This window comes from Neovison vison, chromosome 11 (genome assembly GCF_020171115.1).
Source record: "Neovison vison isolate M4711 chromosome 11, ASM_NN_V1, whole genome shotgun sequence".
Classification (NCBI taxonomy): Eukaryota; Metazoa; Chordata; class Mammalia; order Carnivora; family Mustelidae; genus Neogale; species Neogale vison.
This window is the reverse complement of record NC_058101.1, coordinates 68,517,631-68,540,221: the sequence shown is the minus strand read 5'-3', so window position 1 is coordinate 68,540,221 and position 22,591 is coordinate 68,517,631. Positions and strand designations below refer to the sequence as shown.

General features: G+C 45.9%; 1 protein-coding gene across 1 annotated transcript; it reads right to left on the bottom strand.

Annotated features, from left to right (window-relative positions):
- Positions 1 to 75: 75 nt before the first annotated feature.
- Positions 76 to 19,706, bottom strand: LOC122890242 (transmembrane emp24 domain-containing protein 11). The gene is made up of 5 exons (XM_044225951.1): positions 19,583 to 19,706; positions 7,125 to 7,225; positions 2,047 to 2,172; positions 1,223 to 1,369; positions 76 to 225 (listed from the first exon to the last, which is right to left on the bottom strand). Exons 1-5 carry the CDS (start codon positions 19,704 to 19,706, stop codon positions 76 to 78), a joined length of 648 nt encoding a protein of 215 aa, XP_044081886.1.
- Positions 19,707 to 22,591: the final 2,885 nt, after the last annotated feature.

Genomic DNA, 22,591 nt, shown 5'->3' with positions numbered 1-22,591 from the left:
ATTACATGGTTACGATGTATTTTGATTGATTAACTCAAATATTATGCAGATTAGCAGGTTGCCTTTATTAACATTTTAAACGAGTTTCTTAGCTATAAAGAAGTCTTTAAGGTATTTCATTTGGAAAATTCCAATTGAGATAAAGATTAATGTTTGTGCAAAAGCCCACCATAAAACATTGCCATTTGTATCTTCACTGATCATTCGAAAATTTTCTTCACGGTCCTATGCGGAAAAGAAATAGGCAGGTTTAGTTTCTTAAAGTATTTAACTATGAATTTGAGGGAAACATGCTATATGCTTTGAAGATATTTAGTATCCCAGTTTATATATCAAAGTGCAGTATATGATTTTCTAACTTGGTGTATGTTAGTAGCTAAAGAAAAGGATTAAGAATCAACCTTAAATAAAACATGTATTTGTATTTTGATGTAAAATATCTGCTGTTTGATCTATTATCTTGTATATTTTATTTTATTTTTTTAAAAGATTTTATTTATTTATTTGACAGAGAGAGATTACAAGTAGGCAGAGAGGCAGGCAGAGAGAGAGAGGAGGAAGCAGGCTCCCTGCTGAGCAGAGAGCCCAATGCAGGACTTGATCCCAGGACCTTGAGATCATGACCTGAGCCAAAGGCAGCGGCTTAACCCACTGAGCCACCCAGGCGCCCTTATCTTGTATATTTTATTTGTCACCATTGAGCAAGTGAATGTTAGCCAATAGTGATAGATTTTCAAAATTGCTGTCCTCAACTTTACTTCAGGCAGGGCACTTTGCCAAGCACACCCATCCTCCTCTTATTTTCCAGGTAAGGGAGCTGGAGTCTGGATTTGATCCCATCTCTGACCAGAGTCCACTGAGCACAGGACCTGGGAGACACACAGTGTCACAAGAATAAAACTGTGATCTAGAAAGTGGGCATTCTGAGCCTCTTCATACATGTTGGGTGTGTTTAGGAACATTTATTTATTCATTCTGTGAAGCCCACACCGGAAAGGCAAATGAGCTGCAGTCCCCTTTCCTAGAGGAGCTCGCAGTCTGGCAGAGAGTGAAAAGACAATGAAAGATTGTTCCTTTCCTTTACCCCAGGTGTCCCTACAGTGCTAGCTCAGAGAGAAAGACCAAGGAACAGGAGTTTATTTTTTCCATGGTTTGGGGGCTTTGTCTCCAGAATTGCGTTCCTGGCAGGAAGAGATAAAATAAGCTGAACAGGCAAACTGACCCTTTGATAGTTTTGTTCTTTGACTATTTGCTCAATTTGCTCAATTAGGTGTTCCAACTTAAAGCTAACTTCATTAACTTTGTCCTTTGCTTGAGCAATGGCTGCATCAAGGTCGTGTTGTCCAACTCGAATCTCTAAGTGGATCCGCTGTACAAAGAGTAAAAAGGAAGAAGCATTCTTAAAACAGCTCTACTCTGTGTTTCCCTTGTTGTGTCCCTCGACTCTTGCCTCTCCCCACACCCCCTCTTCAAGAGGAGGCCCTGCTTCATTCTTCATCTCTCACTGCCTGTCTCCCCTGGCCATACTCAGTGGTCTTCCTCTGTAATACTCATTAATACTCTCATGAACCTGAGCATCAAATTCACTATGAGGTAAATGCTTTAAGCACTGAAATATTTGATTAAGGAAAATTTTCTTTTCATAGGACTTAAATTTCTGATCCTAAAATACAGATTCTGTTCCTCTGCTCTCAGCTCATTTAGAAAATAACCAATCACCATCTGCCATATAAGAGTTTTATTTATTGGAATTCCATTGTTAATTTACCCTCCAGCCTTTGCTTGTTTTCAGGCCTGAGTAATCACAGTTCTTTCAACCTTCCCTCACGGTTCTTGTTTTTCAAGGCCTTTAATCAATGCTGTGGCTCTCCTTTGAACCCCTTCCAAGCTCTCCAGCTCCCTCTTTGGTTGCTGCACTGAGATCTGGGCACAGGACTTTAATAAGTTTCTAGCCAGTCTGGGTATAATGGTTCTGCATACCAACGTCATGCCTGAATAGTGCTGGTGCTGTGTTCATCAACCAGGACATGGGAGGCGTACACTCACCAGCTTACTCCCACCAAATGACACAAGTCTTGTAGAATTAGATTCCAAGCAAATGATGTGTTCGCCAGGTGAATGTGAAGTAAAGTAGAACCTTCCTTGTGGGCCATATAACTTGGACAGTAATACCTAGGATTGAAGATTTCCATGGTTTATTATTTTCTACTTTCCCTTCTTAAAAACAGATCTCTCCTGTTGGTTTAGTAAAAACTGTGTAGTTCCTAAAGAAAAAATGGTCAATAAACTGAAAAACATTTATTCTAGTTTGTAAAAACCACACACACACACACACACACACACACACACAGAGTAAGACATCCCTTATTTACTATCAGATTGGCAAAGATTTAAATGAAAGTGTCCGCCAGTAATATTGAGAAATACTATCTCTAAACAATGATTTGGGTAAATGAGTTGAATAATCATTTGGAAAGCAGTTCAGTGATATGTATTAAAAATTAAGATGTGTGTAACTGTAGACTCAGTGGTTCTACTTACAGGAATTTATTCTATGGAAGTGCACAAGTAGACAAAATTATATGTAAAGTGATACTCAGTGTAGTATTTTTTGTAGTGGCAAAGTTGTCTTCTTGAAATTATTTTAGTACCTTTCAGTAAAGGATTGATTAAATTCAGGCAAATCCAAATAAAGGAATGTTATGGGACAAAAAAAAAGGAGAGAATATTAATCCATAACCGTTCTGTACTAAAGATGTCCACATATCCAGTGCTAAAGCAGTGCATTGGGATCCTGTTTTTTATTAAAATATCATTTGTAAAAGTACGTATGTATGTGTGTGTGTTTCTATAAGCGTAGAAGAAGATTCTGAAGAATACACACCAAGCTTTTAGTTGGTTATATTTGTTGGACAACTTTGATTTTATGTTTAGCTAATTTCTGTATTGTTTGCCATTTTAAAAACAGGTATAGGACTTCTGTCATCAAGATGTTTGGAAGTTGCTATTCTGTCCCAATAAGTAAAAAGATGAACACAATGAAAACCAATTCTTTCTAGATCTGTCAGAGAAAAGCACCTTAGCTATAGAGGGACAGAGGTAAAAATTATACCTGACTTCCCTTCAGAAACCATGCAGGCAAGAAGAGCAGAGAGAATAAACCCACCAACCTAGAATTCTGTATCCTGCAAAACTCTCCTTCAAAAGTGGAGGAGAAATAAAAATTTTCTCAGACAAAGAAAAACGGAGGAAATTTGTCCCTAATAGACCTACCTTGCAAGAACTGTTACGTTCTTCAGGGAGAAGGAAAATGATACAGATCAGAAAGCCAGATCTACATAGAGAAAGAAAGAGCATCAGAGAAGGAACCACACAAAGGAAAACTCTTCTTAATTGATGTAATAGATAATCGTTGTTCACAGAGTAACAATGTATTTGGTTGTAGTGGGTGTGCAAGTGATTCAGGTGACAGCATGACAAGGGATGGGAGGGAGAAATTCGGGATGTTTTGCTCCTCAAAGTGCTTGTACTCCCTGTGAAGAGGTGTGGCGCTACTTGAAAGTGGACTTGTGTTAGTTGCAAATATGCACTGCAAACTCTAGGGTAACCATTTCTTAAAAAGTTAAAGTATAAATTGATAGAAAGGAGATAAAATGCACATAAAATATGCCAATTAGAATCACAAAAGAGAAAAAGTGGAAGACAAAAATAGGAACAAAAAACAAGGGCAGTGAATAGGAAATGAGAACAAACATGGTGGATATTCATCCAGTGCTTTCAATAATCACTTTGAATGTCTACGGCCATACCACCCTGAATATGCCCTATCTTGTCTGATATCGGAAGCTAAGCAGGGTCGGGCCTGGTTAGTACTTGGATGGGAGATCAGTTATCAACTTTGAATGTCAGTGGTCTACGTGTACCAAGTAAAAGAGATCATCAGAGTGGATAAAAACCAAAGCCGTATGTTGTCTACAAGAAACCCACTTTAAATATAAAGACACATGTAGATTAAAAATTAAAGGATGGAGAAAGATGTATATGTTACCATTAACCTTACGAAAAAAGCCAGAGTGCTCATATTAACTTCAGACACAGTAGACTTTGGATCGAGGAAGATTATGGGGATAATTACATAATAGAGCATTACATAAAGACAATGAGGTCAATTATCCAAGGAGACAAAACAATCCTGAATGAGTGAGCACCGAAGGACACAGCACAAAACTCTGTGCAACGAAAAAGGACAGGAATGCCGGAGGGGGAGAGTCTGCCTTGGAAGTTGGAGATGCCGACAGCCTTGTGCCCGGAGTGGGCAGATCCAGCAGCAGGTCGGGAAGAACATCTCTGACTCAGCAGCGCTGTCAGTCACCTGCACATGACGTCTGAAGGCAGCCTGCCTCATGCAGTGACAGCAGAGTACACACATTTCTCTAGCTTACCTGGAGCGCTGACCAAACCACACCAGTTCTGGCCCCAAAACACTCCTCAGCACATTTAATATAGTAGAAACTATCAACTGTACTTCAGTAAAGAATAATGGTAACAGGAACCACACAAAGTCTGCTCTTAGGACACGATGGAGTTAAAGTAGAAATCAATACAACAACAGATAGCTTGTCAATAACAAAGATTCCAAAATATGTAGAGATGAAGCACATTTTTTTAAAAGATTTTATTTATTTATTTGACAGAGATCACAAGGAGGGAGAGGCAGGCAGAGAGAGAGGGGGAAGCAAGCTCCCCACTGAGCAGAAAGCCTGATGTAGAGCTCCATCCCAGGACCCTGAGATCATTACCTGAGCCGAAGGCAGAGGCTTAACCCACTGAGCCACCCAGGAGCCCAATGAAGCACATTTCTAAAGAACATTTGTTGAGGAAGAAATCCTAAGAGAAATTTAAGAACATTTTGCACTAGGAGAGAATCCTGGGAAGATGGTGAGGTATATAGCACCAGGAGCCTGTCTTCCCATCTAGACCACGATCATACTGTTAGAATCCATCTGATGTAACTGTTCCGGAACTATGGAGTCTAGTGAAGGCTTGCAACTTCCAGGGGAAGCTCCATGTGGGAAACTATGGTTAATTTTGGTCTGTGTCAGCTCTTAGCACCATAGCAGCTACCTATCCTCACCCCCAGCTATGTGGCAGACAGTTGTGTGTGAATTGCTGGACAGTCTGCCCACAGCATGGAAGCAGAGTGAGCGAAACGGACCCTGTCCTCCAAATATCAAGGATCTTCATAACTGTCACATACAAGGGATTCTCAATAAGAATATCAACAGACTTTGGGGCGCCTGGGTGGCTTAGTCAGTTAAGCATTCGACTCTTGATCTCAGCACAGGGCTTGATCTTACCTTCATGAATTCAAACCCTGTGTTGGGCTCCATGCTGGGCATGGAGCCTACTCAAAACAACACTGAGATTAACAGCAGACTTCTGATCAGAAACTCTGGAGACCAGAAGGCAGTTTGTTGATACACTCAAATTGCTAAAAGAAAAAAAAGGCCAGAAAGCACATGAAAAGATGCTCAACATCACTAATCATTAGGGAATTAATGGAATGCAAACTGCATGTGTTTGTATGGTGCATATAGGTTGTTACTGTCTGCCCTGCTTACCCTACCAGACGTGTCATTCCCTGGGGCTGTCAGTCATACACCATAGGGATGGACATATGATCAAGGTGGGCAACTAAGAATATCCCATGCTCCCAGACACACTGACCCAAGTGAAAACAGTCAGAGGCCTTGTGGAGGTGCTGATAAGGACACTAAATGGGGGGGAATCTCCTAAGAAATTTTGAAACCAGGGCTGTTTCTTGTTCTTCAAAATGAGGAGAACTCTCTTAAAAATCAGGCCTATGGGGTGAGAATTTTGTCTCTTAGGTCAAGAAGACGGTTGGGTATATATTAGGCCCGTGATAAATATTTGTTGAATGCAGAATGAATGAAAATATCTTTCCTCCCTTGTAGAAGGGGGTACTGTTTCAGGCAATTTTATTTTTGAAGAATGAACCTTCTCGGTCTTAAAAATAATGACTGGGATGTTCTGTGATGGTTTTTAGCTCAACTAAAATTTGGATTCAGCGCTTAATAAATCATAGAGACATTTCCAGATTGCTCATGAAAGAACAGAGGAGAACTGGGTTTTGGTATAACTGGGCAAAAACCCAGGAGGCGGGCTGTAGGGAGGGGAGGTAGCTATGTGGACCAGCCCCAGAAGAACCACCGTCAAGCAGGGGCCAAGTGCACCAAGAGAAGATGCTGTACCAGCCAGGGTCAAGGGTCCCAACAACCCAGTTGGAGTAGAGTCTCCAGTGACCCCATTCCCTGTCTCCACAGGAGTGGAGGTGTCAGAATGTCTCCTGAGCTCAGACCAGGCAATCACCCAGTTTAACAAGAACAGGAAATTTGCATCCTCTCTTCCCCAGAGGAGATATCTGTTCTGCTGTATGAGGCTTTGCCACCCATCCTGCTGTCCCACAGGCACGTCCCCAGGGCAGCTCTAACTCCAAAGGGATGTAGTTCTCGCAACAGTGTTTGAGTGATGAGACTGAGCAAGCCAGTATCTTGAGCTGTCACAGCGGGCAACAGAGGTCGCTGCTACATCCATTGTACAGATGAGAAAACTGAGCACTGGAGCCATCAACAACCTACTGAAGATTGAGCTTGACAGTCTGTACTTCAACTTGGCTCTGACTCCAACATTCATATTCTCACCACTGGACCCTGGTGCCTTTTCCATTCCTGCTAACCTCCTAGAGAGGAGGAGGCCTGGGAGGCCAAACAGACCCAGAGGTTTGCCAGGGAGGAGAGGGGAGACTGTGGCCCAGCCAGGCCAGCGAATCTCAGGGTGATGAGCATGAGGCCTCTCATTTACATTGTTCTAAAATACTTTATGTTAAGGTCTCCGCTCTTGAACTAGACAAGACAACTGGCTCACCAGAGACTAGCACTTTCCACATCTCTGTGTAGCCCTTTTATTCAGGACTAGACACATTAAAAATTGTCCATTCTGGTTAATGAGTGCTTAGGCAGAGATTTTTTTTTTTAATGGGGTACATGACATTAATGTTTGGCAAGTGAAAAATTTTAATAGCAAAACGTAAAAGAATGTTTTACCTCATCATTGTAAGTTGTAACAGTCACAAACATTCCCAAGCCAGGAGCAGATTCAAGGAAATCTTGTCTGTGTATGTCCCACTGCTGTATCTTGAAAGTCCCTGTTTCAAAAACATAAGACATTTACTATAAAATAAGTGTAGGAAATACTTGCACATGATTACTGATAAATGAATTTATTTTATTCAAATTATCTAAATCACAAAACACTGTGAGTGTGGTGATGAAGTCACATAGCTGAGTGGGAAGACCGGGGATAAAGGGGGAGGTGGGGGCTCCTGGGTCCAACCCTCATTCTTGCCACCCCCCCATCCCCCACCGGTGACTGCACTCCTCTGGCATCCCCTCTCTCGGAAATTGGGGATAATATGTATCCCTCCCAAGTCTTCATATTTGTGAGGACTATTGAAAAAATAAAAAGCCTGTGAAAGCTTTCTATCTAGAATGCAAACTTTCTGTGGGTCAGGACTTTCCCAGTGACCCCAGTAGTTCTGTCTTTGGTCTCTTCCTTCTCTAGCTCACCCAACTAGATTCCCTCCTAAGGCATAGGTGTATCCTGTCAAGTCCTTTCTATGCCCACCTTCCGAGGCTCCTGCTAAAGTTTGCAGCACAGAAAGAGCCTCTCACTTTCTCCTTTTTATAAACGAAAGCATCATACAGCTTAACTTGCTCCTTGAGCCCTTGCAAGGTACAATGGTAATGAAAACAGAGTTCATGTTTATTGAAAGCTATTGAAAAATAGCCAGTGGTGCCTTATGCACACCAGGTACCATGCCAGGCACCTAACATGCCACCCAGTGATTCTTCAAATGTGCTCCAAGGAGGTATTTTTACTCCTTCACTGAGTCCGTTTAAAGTATGAGCTCTTTGCACGGAGATAGCACTGTTCTAGAAGCTGAGGACAGAGAGTAAGGAAATAAGTATATAATGTGGGAGATGTTACGAATGCCGTGAGAAAAAGCAAGTAAAAGGGATAGGGGACTTTGAGTATTATATGGGGAAGTCGGGAAAGCTTCTCTGAAGTTTGAGCAAAGACCCAAAGGAATGGGGGGGGAATATGTACTTATTTTATACCGTGTTTAAGTTATGTCTGTACATCACATTTAGTGCTAATGATTTGCCAAGCATTCTAAGACTGTTCTCTAAGAGTATTCTAATTCATAGTCTGAATTTCATGACAACACTATGTAAGTAATACTATAGATATTCTTAAAAAATTGCTTATTTATTTTGGGGGAGGCAGGGGCAGAGGGAGAGAGAATCCCAAGCAGACTCTTCTCTGAGCACAGAGCCCCATGCGGGGCTCAATCCCACAACCCCAAGATCATGACCTGAGCCTAAACCAAGAGTCCAATGTCTAACCAACTGCACCACTGAGACGCCCCAGTGATACTACTTTAATGACAATTTTACATATGATGAAACAAAAATACAAAAAAGAAATTTGTGTAAGGTCCCACACCTAGCAAGTGGCAGAGTCAGGATTCAAACTCAGGCAGTGTAGTTCCTTTCCCCTTTGTCGCACATCATGCCGGTGGCTCCTAGGGCAGGATGGTTTCAAGTGGGAGTGCATGCAGAGGTCCTGGGGCAGGAGCATGCCGGGGTAGCCAAGGAACCACAGAGTGGCTGGAGTGAGGGGAGCAGGGAGAGCATGGTAGGTGACGTGGTGGGAATGTGGCAGGGTCCAGGTCAGGAAGGGTCTGGGGAAGTGGCTGGCTGGAGTGGAACGTTGGGGCTTTCCTTCTGCCGTGTTGGCTGTGTGGTGAGAAGAGCGAAGGATCAAGAACAGAGCACGTGCAAGTGGCGGAGGTTGTGGAAAGTGTGGGATTGTGTGTTGCTGCCCTGATCTCACAGGTTGGAAACTGACTCCAGGATTAGGTCACACAGCTCATGAGCTGCAGAGGCTGAGATCCATCCGCCTAGTCCAGAGCCCAGAGCCACAGGTCCAGGCCTAGGGCCTCCCTGGAGGCAAGGACATTGGTCTCTGACAGGCCTGAGAGGGGAACATGGCTTGGGCGCAGACCAGAGGAGCAGGCCTTGCAGAGTGAGGCCCTTGGGATCCAGATGACAGACGGACACTGGCCCCATAGTCGCCGGCCCCACAGTCTCTGGCCCCACAGTCATAGGCTCCATAGACACCAGCCCCACAGACTCCAAACCTTCCTTCCTCCTGCTGGGATATTAAAGTGGTAGCTAAGGTAATTGCAGGAGTAAGGTGCATGTCTTCCTGTTGGGTCCATGGCTGACCGGGAGTGTAGGGCGGGAGCTCCCCCTGCCCACCTCCAGACTCTGTTCTTAAGGACAAAAATATATAAATGGAACATGGAGAGAGGCCACACATCACTGTTAGGGAAACCACAGTTTGAACGACTGCATATTTCTCATCAGAAACGTGGAGGCCAGAGGGAAGAGGCACATGTTGAAAGAATGGTCAAACAATACTATATCCACGAAAAGTAGCCTTCAGAATGAAGGCAAAATATTCTTAGGTCAAGGAAAGCCAAGGGAACTTTTCGCCAAACACCTGCTTTAAAATAGTTGTTTAAAGAAGTTATTCAAAGAACTTCAAAGCAGATGATAAGGAACTTTGGAACATCAGGAATGAAGAGAAATAATAGAAAGAGTAACTAGGAAAACAGCAGAGCATTCTCTATTCTTAAAATTGTTTGACAGTTGAAAGCAAACAGTATATATAATATTGTCTGATGTGGTTCTCGAAGCTTGTAGAGATTATATTTAACACAACTCTATTATAAGGGTGGGGAGGGCAAAGGCATATGGTCGTAAGGTTTCTGCATTCCTGTTGAAATGACAAAATATGGATCCTTGTAGACTGTGAGAAGTATGCATAGTGTAATCCCTACAGCAACCACTAACAGAAACTACACAAAGATATATGGTGAAAAATACTATAAATAAAGCAAAAGTAGGATATTACAAAACATTCAAGTGACCCATAGGAAGCTAGGAAATGGAAAATGGGAATAAAAAGCAGAAGGAACAAAAAGAAAAAAATAATAAAATAGCAGTCCTAAATCCTGACATTATACATTATATGTAATAATTACATGTAAATGGCCTAAACAGAGATTAAACAAAGATTGTCCAAATGGATTTTTGTTTTTATTTTTATTTTTTTTTTAACAAATATTTTTTTAAAAGACTTTATTTATTTATTTATTTATTTGTTAGAGAGAGAGAGAGAGAAAGCAAGCGAGCCCCAGGCAGACAGAGTGGTAGGCAGAGGCAGAGGGAGAAGCAGGCTCCCTGCCAATGTGGGACTTCCATCCCAGGACGTTGGGATCATGACCTGAGCCGAAGGCAGCCACTTACCAATTGAGCCAAACAGGCGTCCCTGGATTTTTTTTTTTTTTAAATGACCCAACTGTTATGTGGTATACAAGGAAGTCACCTTGGATATAATGCTGTAGATAGGTTAGAAGTAAAAGGATAAAAAAAGCATATCATTCTGATGTTAATGAAAGAAATCTTGAGCAGCTCTAGAAGTATCAGATAAAGTAGACTTCAGAGCAGTGAAATTTACCAAGGACAAAGATGGACATTACATAATGATAAAGGGGTCCTTTCACTCCGAAGACAACCACCCTAAAAGCATAAACAGTTGAAAACACATGACATAAAGCAACTGAAAAGAGAAGTAGACAAAGGCACAGTTGTGGGGACGGCACTTGTCAGTAACAGAGGGAGAATGAGCCAGCAGGTGGAAGGGCTGAGCACCACCAGCCAGCAGGACCTACCTGACACCACAGAGCATGCCCCCTGCCCCCCAGCAAAAGCGGAATATGCATTTCCTTTCAAGTACTTAATGGAAAGTTCACTAACTTGAGCAAGAAAGCCCCAAACCTGATCCAGCACCTTTGCTGAAGCAGCTGAATGTTCCTGTAAGGAGCACAAGGCCAGGCTGACCGGTCACTTTGCAAATGTTTGACCAGCTAGAAATTTCTCGTTTCCCATTCTGTGAAACTTGTCAAATCTTCCTCCTGGCCCACTTCCAGCACCCTGCCCTGCCTCTCAGATGGGAATGGCCGCATCCCTATACCCTAAGCCCTCTGCAACTCTCCCTTGCTGCCCTGGCTCTTGCTGGAGTGGTTGGGGCATCCCCTCCCATTTCTCTGGGACTTTGTTCTTGTTACTGTTCCCACACTTGCCCATACTGGGTGATTCTCGTCAGCATGCCAGCTGTCCTCACAGTCGGGCAGTCCCCTTGTCTGCATCTGCAAGGTGGTAGAGCTCAGGGATAACTGTATTCCTCTCTCGTGGGCCTCTTGGACCTGACAACAAGCTGAGGGCAGTGTTTGGCTCTAGAGTAAGGGCTCAGTAAGGTTTTGTGAATGAGTGTGTTTCCCACGGAACATGTTCAATGAAGATTTTGAATGAATGAGTGCAGGTTGGGCCCATTGTTAAAGCGCCAGTGTTCCTGGCATGCTGCCTTGCGTTATCAGAACAAGTGAGAGTGGTTTTTGCTTGCTTTGCCATTTTCTGCTGGCCCTGAGTGTGCCCCCTGCAGCCTCCCACAGCCCTCAAGGCTGGAGGGGAGGGAAGGCGGGAGGTGTCGTGCCTCCGTGGGCTGCCACCAGATGGCAGTAGAGAAGCACTTTTCCCCGGGAGTCTGCCACCGAGTGGTCACTGTTGGGGGCATGAGCACATTCAAAGAGGGGACAGGCTGCCCGGTGGTGCTTCTCACCACATGTACAGAGAGCAGCAGGGTGTCTGGCTCTGAGCAGGGACACTTGGCCAAGACCCTGCCCTGCTCTGCTTCACAGTTCCATTGGGTAAAGCCACGATAGTAATGGTCAACCTCTTAGCGTAGGAAGATTGTGTGTTTAATGCAGAACTTAGCATGTCGTAAGCGCAGTGTAGACACTTGATCAATTATTTCTGACCTTGTTATTGGCCTTTTAATGTCCAGTGTCTTCCCTCAGCTCCCACAGAACCCTACAACCCTATAATGTCGGGAGAATGATACCTATTTTTACCAGTGAGGAGCCTAAGGCCAAAGGCTCCAAACAGTTTATTGGAAACTGTCCAGATAATAAAAGGCCAAGCCGGTATTAAAACTCAGCTTGATGTGCAAATCAAGGGCCTTGGCCTCCTCACCACAAACTACACCACTCACCCCATGGCCTTGGAGAGAGGGAGAGTGTGTGTGTGCGTGAGTGGACTTCCCAGGTGCATTTTGTGGCTATTCTCCTCAGTGAGCCCCGGTTGGGAGCCGCTGGGGGCCAGGCAGGCAGTGTGCATAAGCCTCTCCTGGTTTCCCTGGGGACCCCGGGGCACACCCTGGTCAGGCACTCAGCCCTGACCTCTGACCTCTAATGTGGTTGCATCTTCCACCCCAGACGGAGTCCTTGGGGCTGGGACCAGGAGCCACCGGTTGGTTTCAGACAAGTAAAATGCATTCATTGTAGGAACTGTAGAAAGTAAAAATCCCCTCTGGAAGTTTTGGGTATTCAGGATTATACTTCTAGTCTTTTTCCTCTACGTACTTATTGCCTATTTTTACAAAAAGTAAAATTATACTGTATATACTATTGAAACCTAATTTTTTTGCCCAGTTTTTTGTGATCATCTTTCTCCATCCTTAAATATCCTTCTGTAACCTAGAGTCAAGTGTACTTAGGGAGCTGAAGAAAGATCTGGTGTCATTTGTTCAGGGCTGAGCCCAGAGCTCTGCAGTCAGCCTTGGACGCACAAGCAAGGAACGAAGGCCTGTGGGATGCCCACAGGGTGCTGGTTAAAAGCCAAATCGTCTGGTTGGCCCCCAGTGAGCCTGGCATGAGAGTAGCTGCCTTCGGGAGTAGTGATGAATACAGAGTGATGTGTTGCAGAACGCTCTAGGCAGCGCCCCTGAGGACACTTTGTTTCCTTCCAAGCTGGGAGCGGTTTGGAGAGCCCATGTGGAGGGAGCGCAGGGAAGCATGGTGGGGCTGAAGGAGGGGGCACACATGCACGTGCCACGTCCCACGCTCATCATCAACCAGTCATCAGCACCAAATCGCCCTGCTGGAAACAGCGTCAACAGCCCAGCTGCCCGCACTGGCTGCCTGCCTCTGACCAGTGCGGACAGATGCATCTGTGTATCTGCATGCTTGTGTCCGCTCCTCCTGGCCAGCAGGCATGCAGGCTCGGAGCATGCTGTCACCAGCACACAGGCCTCGCCCTGGGCCACTGTTTGGAGAGGTGACTGCGTTGCACTCGTCCCTTGGGGGCTCCTTAGCTGCAACCGGTTTCTGGCCGATGTGATCGGACTGCTGTGAGGGTTGTGAGGCATATGTGCACACACATGTGCATCTCGGTCAGGAGTTTCCAGTGCTCGTCGCGACCCACGCTCGTTGTGAAACCCTAGGCCTAGGGTTTGACGGCCTGCATCTGCTTCCTCGCGGGGACGTTTGGCCTTGGGTGCGGGTGGCTCAGTCCCCATGGGCTTTGCTCTACGTTGTCCCACCTGCCGAGAGGCCACATGCCTTCCCGTCGAGCTCCTGTCCGGTTGGGTCTTCTCTGTTCACGCTCTGCTGTGGTTCTGGCCCAGGAGCGCAGGCTCGCCCTCGTGCTGATGGGTGGTTTCCAGGATGAGGGTCTTGGACATCCACACATTTACATTTATGCTTGGGTGCTTGTCATTCCGTCGCTGAAGAGAAATGATCAAAATGCAGACATTTGTCCCCGACTGGAGTCGTTAGAAACTGGGCATATGGACAAAGGGCTTGTGGCAAGGCCAGGTGTCAGGTGAAGTTCGGAGCACTCTGGGGGCCCGAGTGCTTTCCCTGGACCAGGAGAAATGGCAGCCGCCGTCCATGTGCAGGCAGCCTGGAGGACACCGCCACAGCCCCCCCACCCCCGGCCGCAGCGGCTCTGCTGCGACCCGTGAACCCTCAGGGGCGCCGTGTGCAGGGAGCTGGGAGGGTCCTTGAGCCTTAGAGACCCCCGCCTGGTGGGCAGTGTAAGGGGTCACCTGCCAGGAGGTGGGACACACCACAGGGGCAGCTGATCCTCCATTTGTTTAATTCTAAAAATCATGGTAAAATACATGTAACAAAATTTAACATTTTAACCATTTTTCAGGTACACATTTTGGTAGCATCCGGTGTATTCACACTGGGCAGCCACCATCCATCCGCTGAAACCAAAACTCTGTCCCCATGTCCGCAGGGCCCCGCCCTCGCACTCTGTCCCCTGCCCCCTACCCCCAGTTTTGGCTTTGTGAACGTCGCTCCCCTCTGGGGCCTCAAAGGTGTGAGGCTCCTCCTGCGGCCACTGTAGCTCAGCGACTGACGCCTCTCGGCTTCACCACCCCCCTCACCCCCTGCAAGTGTCAGAATGTCACTGTTATTTATTTCATTCCTTCTTGGGACAAAATGACATCCCATCGTGTGGATGCCACATTCTGTCTGTCTGTCCATCAGGTGCAGGCACATGACTTGGCCCGCCTTCGCTCCTGCGGGGTCTCCTCAGCCTGGGAAGTGCGGGGCCGTGTGTCTGTAGGATTACCGCATGTCCCTGCACCCCCGGGCTCAGCACGACACCAACCGGCTTCATCTGAAAGGTCCCCGGCCTGGCTGCTTTCCCTCTGTCTCCTCAGAGCATCTCCTCAGTGAACTACTTACGCAGAATCTTTGGTTCAGGATGGGCTTCAGAAGATGCCTGACCTGAGACACCCCTGAGGTGTGTTGTGGTGTCCCGTGAAGACATGGTTGGATGAGGTGCCTGGGGGGCTTGGTCGTTGAAGTGTTTGCCTTCGGCTGGGATCATGATCCCGGGGTCCTGGGATCAAGTGCCGCATCAGGCTCCCTGTTCAGTGGGAAGCCTGCTTCTCCCTCTGCTGCTGCTCCCCCTGCTTGTGCTCCCCCTTTCACTGTCAAATAAATAGATAAAATCTTTAAAAAAAAAAAACAAAACAACAACCCAAATACATGGTTGGGACTGCTCCAGAGGACGAATGAGATTGATCTTTGACTTGGTGATGCCTTCCTCTTCTCCTGTCTCCTGTTTCTAACAGGGTGTACACTCTGAATTAAAAACAGAATCCTGGGTACTTTGGCAAAGTGAATCAAATCCAGGGACCTTTTGAACAGGACCATCCAGGAGCAAAATTTCATTGGTTCTGAATTCTAATTATTTCTTTCTAATGAGCAGTCTCCCACATTATGGTCACTGTGCTCCTGGCACAGTGCCCTCCCTCACTGCTTGCCTTTTACAAAGAAACCAGCAGCCTTGTTTGAAAAATGTCTCCAAGGACCCGCAAGCAAGTGCTTTAAAACTCATCAGAATAGCTGCCCGCACCAGAGTTCCCTCCCTCTTCTCTTATCTCTCCCCCAGAAAGGCCACACTCCCTTTTTCCATTCATGACAATCTAGGATTTATTAGCAAAGAACATTACTAGGAAGAACTAAGAAAAACAATGTAAAAAAAAAAAAAAAACAGAATGTATTTGACTCTGAAGTTTCTAAGCAAGTTTATGGAACCGGGATTTTTTTATCCTGAATCTGTTGGCAGTGCCCTGGGCTGGGCAGTGCACAGGCACATGGGGCCTCTCCCGCGCCCCTCCAGCCTCCTCTGGGGGTGGAGGGTGACTCAGGGCTCTCCCCTGCTTCTCAGGCAGTGTCCTTCCTCTTGGGCCTGGGGGCGGGGTGGTGGTTGAGCTGGAGCAATGGCCACACCTGCTTTGGTGGTTCATAATCGAGCTTGCAAGGCCAAGCTGATAAGGCTAGAGACGGAGCGCCAGAGGGTGGGAACTCACAGGTGAACAGCGGCGTCTGGCCACCCGCCGTACCAGGTGCTGCGGCGCCCCAGGGCAGGTGTGAGCAGCAAGTTACAGATAAGGAAACAGAACCCAAAGTCACCAAGCTATTGGGCAATGAGGGTGTTGATGCGAAAGCCTAGTCGCTGTCTTCTGTGGCGCTCTGGGCAGCCTCCCCCTGGGGACGGCAGAAGGCCAATTCCTCCGAGTTCCCACAGTCTAGTTATTTGTAGTCCCAATAAGCAAAAACACATGTCTGGGCAAATCTGGATGACTGCCTCTGAGGTCATCTCTCTCCAGCTTCCTAGATGGGTGTCTCTCATGGGATTCCTCTGTGCCTCAGAGGTAAAGAGACAAGAGATAACGCTGTGTGTGCTCCCTGGGACCAGAGATATCAAACAGGGTCTCAGAACCCCACCGATCCCCAGAAAAACTTAAAATTTGTGTTTTCACTTCCATGGAGATCTAAATATTAAATATGAGTGTGTACTATGGATGAGCACTTCTTAACCATGTGGTTTGGCGCGTGCGTTTGCCACCACGCATGCGCTGAGTAGAGTCAGGGATTTCATGGACGGTGGAGGGACAGGAAACAGAGTCACTTTCTGGCTCAGGCAGCATAGGCACTCAGAGCTCCAAAGAAGCTGGCCTCCAGCCTTCCAGAGCATATTCATGCTGTGGGCAGGTGAACTCTGGTCCTGCCCACCCTTGACCTACAGCCAAAGTCCTGAATGTAGAGACAGGAGCTTGCAGCATATAATGAACAAGAGAGCAGAGAGTACTTTCCTTATAAAAGGGATTTTTCAAAGAAACGTTTAAGAATTGTATTTTGGATGTGCCTGGGTGGCTCAGTGGGTTAAGCCGCTGCCTTCGGCTCAGGTCATGATCTCAGGGTCCTGGGATCGAGTCCCACATTGGGCTCTCTGCTCAGCAGGGAGCCTGCTTCCTCCTCTCTCTCTCTGCTTACTTGTGATCTTTCTCTGTCAAATAAATAAATAAAATCTTTTAAAAAAATTGTATTTTGGTATGCTACTATATTATTTGGCACATCAAAGCAGTGGGCTAATGTTTAAAGATACAATCATAGTTAAAGGAAAAGTAATGATAAGAATAGAGACTTAATTGATGGTTTGGCATGATCAAATGCTCAAAATTCTCTTAGAAGAAATTCAAAATAGTCAAGTAGGAAACACATGCAGAACATCTTTCTGTTATTAAACCCAACACCGGTCCTTGCGAGTCTTTTCCTCTGGTAATACTTAGCGTCATAAAGTCTGCTCTGAGTACACTTTCTTTTCATTTATCTTTACATGTATGTCTTTTCCATCTTTTTACTTTCAGCCTTTCCTTCTATTTAAAGTATTTCATTTAGGGGTCGTCTGGGGGGCTTATTAGGTTAAGAGTCTGATTCTTGATTTTGGCTCAGGTCATGATCTCAAGGTTGTGAGATCAAGCCCTGCATTGGTCTCCATGCTGGTCCTGGAGACTATCTGAGATTTTCTCTCCCATTCCCTCTGCCACTACCCCCTCAAAAAATAGTGTTTCATTTGGGAACAGTATATAGGTGTTTTGTTTTTAAGTCTTGTCTCATGATCTCTGTCTTTCAATTGGAGAGTTTTGCCCATTTTCACTTAGTGTAATATAAAATGTAGTTGGGTTTAAGACTGCCAAATTGCTATTTGTTTTCCATTTACCCTGTTTGTTCCTTGTTCCTTATCCTTTCTTTCTTGCCTTTTTTCAGGTGGAGGGTTAATCAAGTATTTTTTTTCTCCATTAGCATATTATGGGACTTAAGGATCGTGTTCTCTTTTTTAATAATAATGTCTTATAACTGGTGACATTTAAATTTTTTAAAATTTTTAACTTCATTTATTTATTTTATGTAATCTCTGCACCCAGTGTGGGGCTTGAACTCATGACCCAAGATCGAGGGTCACACGTTGTACTGATTGAGCCAACCAGGTGCCCCAGGACCATATTCTATCTTTAAAAACATCAAAATGTGTGAGCTGATGTGTTTCCACAATTTCCTTGTAGTTACGACACACTTCAGGGGGCTGAGCTCTACCCGAAATAGTTGCATGGCGGGGGCGGGCTGAGGAGACCACAGACTGGGCAGGACAGAGTTGAGGTTGAGGAGGCAGGGCGAGGGGCATTCAGAGTTGAGAAGGACCAGTACAGGACAGTCTGGATGAGGAGTAGAAGTCTCCTGGCTCAGGCCTTGGGCCTGGCCAGCATGAGACCCATCTTCCCGCTAGCTGCAGAGCACTGTCTGGCTGCATCTGCCTTCTGGCCTCAGGCCCCTCCAGAGGGTCAGGTGATCCTCGGGCTCACTGTCACGGGTGTGTCCCGGGACATGTCCATCCATCTGGGGGACCAGGCAGCAGGAAGTGTGGGCAGGCTCCTCCTGTCCCTCTTATTCCTCCTCTGCCCATTCAAATGCAGGCTGAAATTCACAGGTCCCTAGGAAAATGGTTCGAAGCCACAGAGCTATTCACCCAAGTCAAACGTCCCCTGGGATGAGAGACCTAGGGTCAGGGGGCGTAAGCAAACACTTAGAGTGATGTTCTATGTGTCTGGCTGCATTCTAAGAGCTTTGCAGATATTAATCCCAACATTATCACGACAAGAAGAGACAGATGTTATTATTTTTATCCCATTTCACAAATGAAGCAGAGAGGTTCAGTAGCTTGCCCAGGGATGCACAGCTCTTAGGCGGCCCTACTCATGCCTCACAGCCCCAAACACAGTTCCCGAAGCAGCCACAGCCGCTGTGGGCATCTCCACACCACCTGGCTCTCCTCCGTGCCTTCTGCCAGTTCTGCTCCTCCACAGCCTGGTCTCACACTGCTGACTCTGGCTTTGGCTCCACGGGGTGCTGTGTGTGTTGGATGGGTTGATGCAGGGTGGGTTAATATGCTTCACCATAGAACACCCGGATATAATGGCCAAGAGAAATGGAGAGGAGAACTTGGCACTAGTCAATGTAAGATAGAACTGGATGTAAAAATCCATGATGGACTTCTGGAGAATACTACTAGGGTTAGATTCTGCTGGTTTTTTCCTCTTTTGCATTAAAATCAACTGGACTTGAATATACTGTATTTGCCATACAATTCTGAAACCCGTGGGTGCTTGTTTCTTTCTCCGGAGGCCAGGTAAGCGCAGCCATATGGAGATGTGTTTGGTGGCAGTGTGCGAACAGGCAGAAATCACATGCCGAGAGCTGGATTCGCGGGCATTCTGCTTGGAAAGTAGCCTCGGTTCTGCACATGCATGCACCGTCCACATCACTCGCCATCGGGCTGCGGGGGCTCCAGGAGCTGAGGCTCAGAGCCCTCCCGCATCTGCTGTTTCTCACTGTTGCCCCGGACCAGGTGGGAGACATCATTCATCTTTAAAGAATTCAACCATAATTAGCATGATTAATGGTATCAGAAATTCTTTTACTTGAGGAAACCTGACAACCAGAAAAACAAATCAGGCTTGGATTCTGCGGCGTCCTATCTTTGTTTCCCAGTTTATAATTCAGTGCAATTCACTCCAAAGGCTACTTTCATGTTAAGTTTGCATAACCTGATAAACTCTCTCAAGAGGATACCGTACAGCGTGAACCAGGTAATATATGCACCGAGAAACTAGGACCGTTCCATAAAATGACATGCTGAGTTCAACATTCAATGGAGCACATCGTACGTACCTGTTATCAGTGTGTCGCTTGGAATATCTTCTATTATGCATTTCTCCTCTCGTTCCCCTACGTGAAAATAAAAAGCAGTTGAAAGTGAAAAATAAAAACTGAAAACAAATGTTAACGTTTGCATTTCTGCTGCTTTAGCCACTCCTAGGAGCACTTCCCTTGAAAAGGGTCAGTTACAAGTGACACTGCCCATGGAGAGCTTGTAGTTCATTGGATAATTCTGTAAATTGATTTTTGTGAGAAGGGACATATGGTGGCCACACTTGGGCAGGCAACTGCAGCAAATCCCGGGGAACAAGATAAAAAGGGGTCTGAACCTCGGGGCATTTCCAAGCACAGTAGCGGCAAAGTTCCTTCACCTTTCTAATTTTTGAAGGATTTTGAAGTGTGATAAATGAATGAAAGACACTGCAGGGCCAAGGGCCAAGCACTGGAGGAGCCCTAAGTCCCCAGCTCAACAGGTGTCCAGCAATGGCCCGCACTGTGCCGTCCTGACCAATCCAAGATGGTAGTTGTTCCGACTGTATGGCAGGAGGTGAGGGAGGAGGAAGTGAGCATTGGGCCAGGGGGTGAGAACCGAGGGCAGGGGTGTGGGGTAGGGAGGCAGTGGGTGTGGGCTAGGAAGAGGTGGGAGGCCCAATTTAACTGAGGCCTCACCTCCAATGTGTCTCTAAGCTTGTTTTCTTGCAAAAAGGGCAGGAACTGCCTGATGTGGCACTCGATCCCAGGACCCTGGGATCATGGCCTGAGCCAAAGGCAGACGCCTAATGACTGAGCCACCCAGGCTTCCTTCCTGGAGTATTTTAAAGCACTTTTCCAATCAGAGGTCATATTCACCCATCAGAACTTCAATACACACACCTCTAATTCAAAGGACTAAAAAAACCCAGCTTAGTCACAATGCCATGGTGATGGCTAACAAATTAATGATAACCCTTCCTGTCACCCAGTAGCAGGTTCGCAGTCCCTTTTCCCTGATTGGGAAGGTCTTTGCCATTGACACGTTTGGATTGGTGTCTCCACAGGATCCCCACATTGCACAAGACGATGTCTCTGAAATCTTTCATTTGGTTGGGCTCCCCTTCCCCTCAACCAGCCTTTTTCCTCCCAAGAACCCCAAGGGCCGGGCTGCATCCCAGGGGCAGGCACGGTGCCTAGCACACATCTCCGGAGTCCTGGCTGACGTGCACTCCTCGGACCTGGGTGCCGGCCGCACTGCTGCTGCCACAGAGACCCGTCTGCTTGGGTGGGCTGGCAGGCTCTTCCCACCGCTTCTCCAGAGATTGGGGGGCGCAGCTGGAGGCTTCATTCGACCCAGTCTCAGTTTTTTAAGTGGGTGTAACAAGTGTGTTCTTTTTCAAGGTTGTTGGGATCCCTCCTTGGGGTCCCTTGAGGTTCCATATGAAACTGAGGATGGGTTTTTCTGTTTCTGGAAAACATGTCGTGAGGATTTCGACGAGAGTTGTGTGTAATGTACCGCCCATCGCAGCAGCAGCCTGTCCCCCAAACCTCGGACATGGGCTGTGTCTTTACTCGCTCACAGCTTCCAGCCTCTGAGCAGTGCTTGGCTTGTCACCGTACGCGTGTTTCCTGTGCATTTTCTTCTCTTTGAGGTGATTGTAAATGGAATTGTTCTGTGATTCCCTCTTCAGGTTGTTCATCATTCATGCACAGAAACACAGCGGAGTTTTGTGCGTTGACTATGTCCTGACGCTTCGATGCAGTCACGTGTTAGTCCTAAGCAGCTTTGTGTTCGTGTCATCTCGAGGGTTTATACAAACATTATATGCGGAGATCATTTTACTTCTTCTGTCCCAATTTGGAGGTATTTTATCTATTTTTCTTGCCTAATTGCTCTGACCAGAACTTCCAGCACCATGCAGAATGGAAGTGGTGAAAGCAGCAACCTTGCCTTGTTCCTCTTTGTTGAGAAAATGCTTCCAGTCTTTCACCATTAGTGATGTTTCCTCTAGGTTTTCATCCACGGCTCTTCTCTCATGTGGAGGCAGTTCCTGTCTGTTCCTAGTTTGTTGAGTGTTTTTAATCATTAAATTTAGTCAAATGCTTTTCTACAGAAATCTGAATTTTGTCAAATGCTTTGCAGACCTACATCAGTTGAGATGATCATGTAGTTCCCCTCTCCATCCTGCTGCTGGGGCATATTACCTTGATCAGTTTTTGCATGTTGAACCACAGTTCCATTTCAGAAATACCCACTTGGTCGTGGTATATAGTCCTTGTAACATGCTGCTGAATTCTGTTTGCTAGTATTTCATGGAGGATTTTTGCATCTGTGCTCATCATGGATGTTGGTCTATCGTTTTCTTTTCCTACAATGTCTCTGTCCAACTTTGATATCAAGGTAAGGCTGGGCCCATAGAATGAGCTGGGAAGTTTCTCTCCCCTTCAGTTTTTGGGAAAAGGTGGGGAAGGATTGGTGCTAATTCTTCTGTAAGTGGTAGAATTCACCTGTGAAGTTGTCTGGTCCTGGGCTTTGCTCTGTTGGGGATTTCTGATTACTGGTTCAGTCTCCTTACCAGAAAGGAGACTTTCTGCATCTCCGTGATGCAGTCTTGGTAGGTTCTGTGTTTCCAGGAATTTGTCCACTTCTCTAAGTTTTCCTATTTGCTGGTGTACAACCGTTCACAGTACTCTCTGATAATCCTTTTTATTTCTATAGAATTGGTGATAATGTTCCCACTTCATTTCTGATTTTAGTAATCGAGTCTCTCTTTTTTTTCCTTAGCCCATATAGATAAAGGTCTGTCAACTTTGATGATCTTTTCAAGGAAGTAGCTTTTTGTTTATGGATTTTCTCTACTGTTTTCCCATTCTCTATTTTGTTTATCTCCATTCTCATCTTTATCATTTTCTTCCTTCCACTAGTTTTGGGTGTAGTCTATTCTTTTCTTCCTAGTTCATTAAGTAGTAAACTCAGATAGCTGATTTAAAATCTTTTCTGTTTTTAAATGTGTTTATAGCTATAAATTTCCCCTGACTCTTAGAATT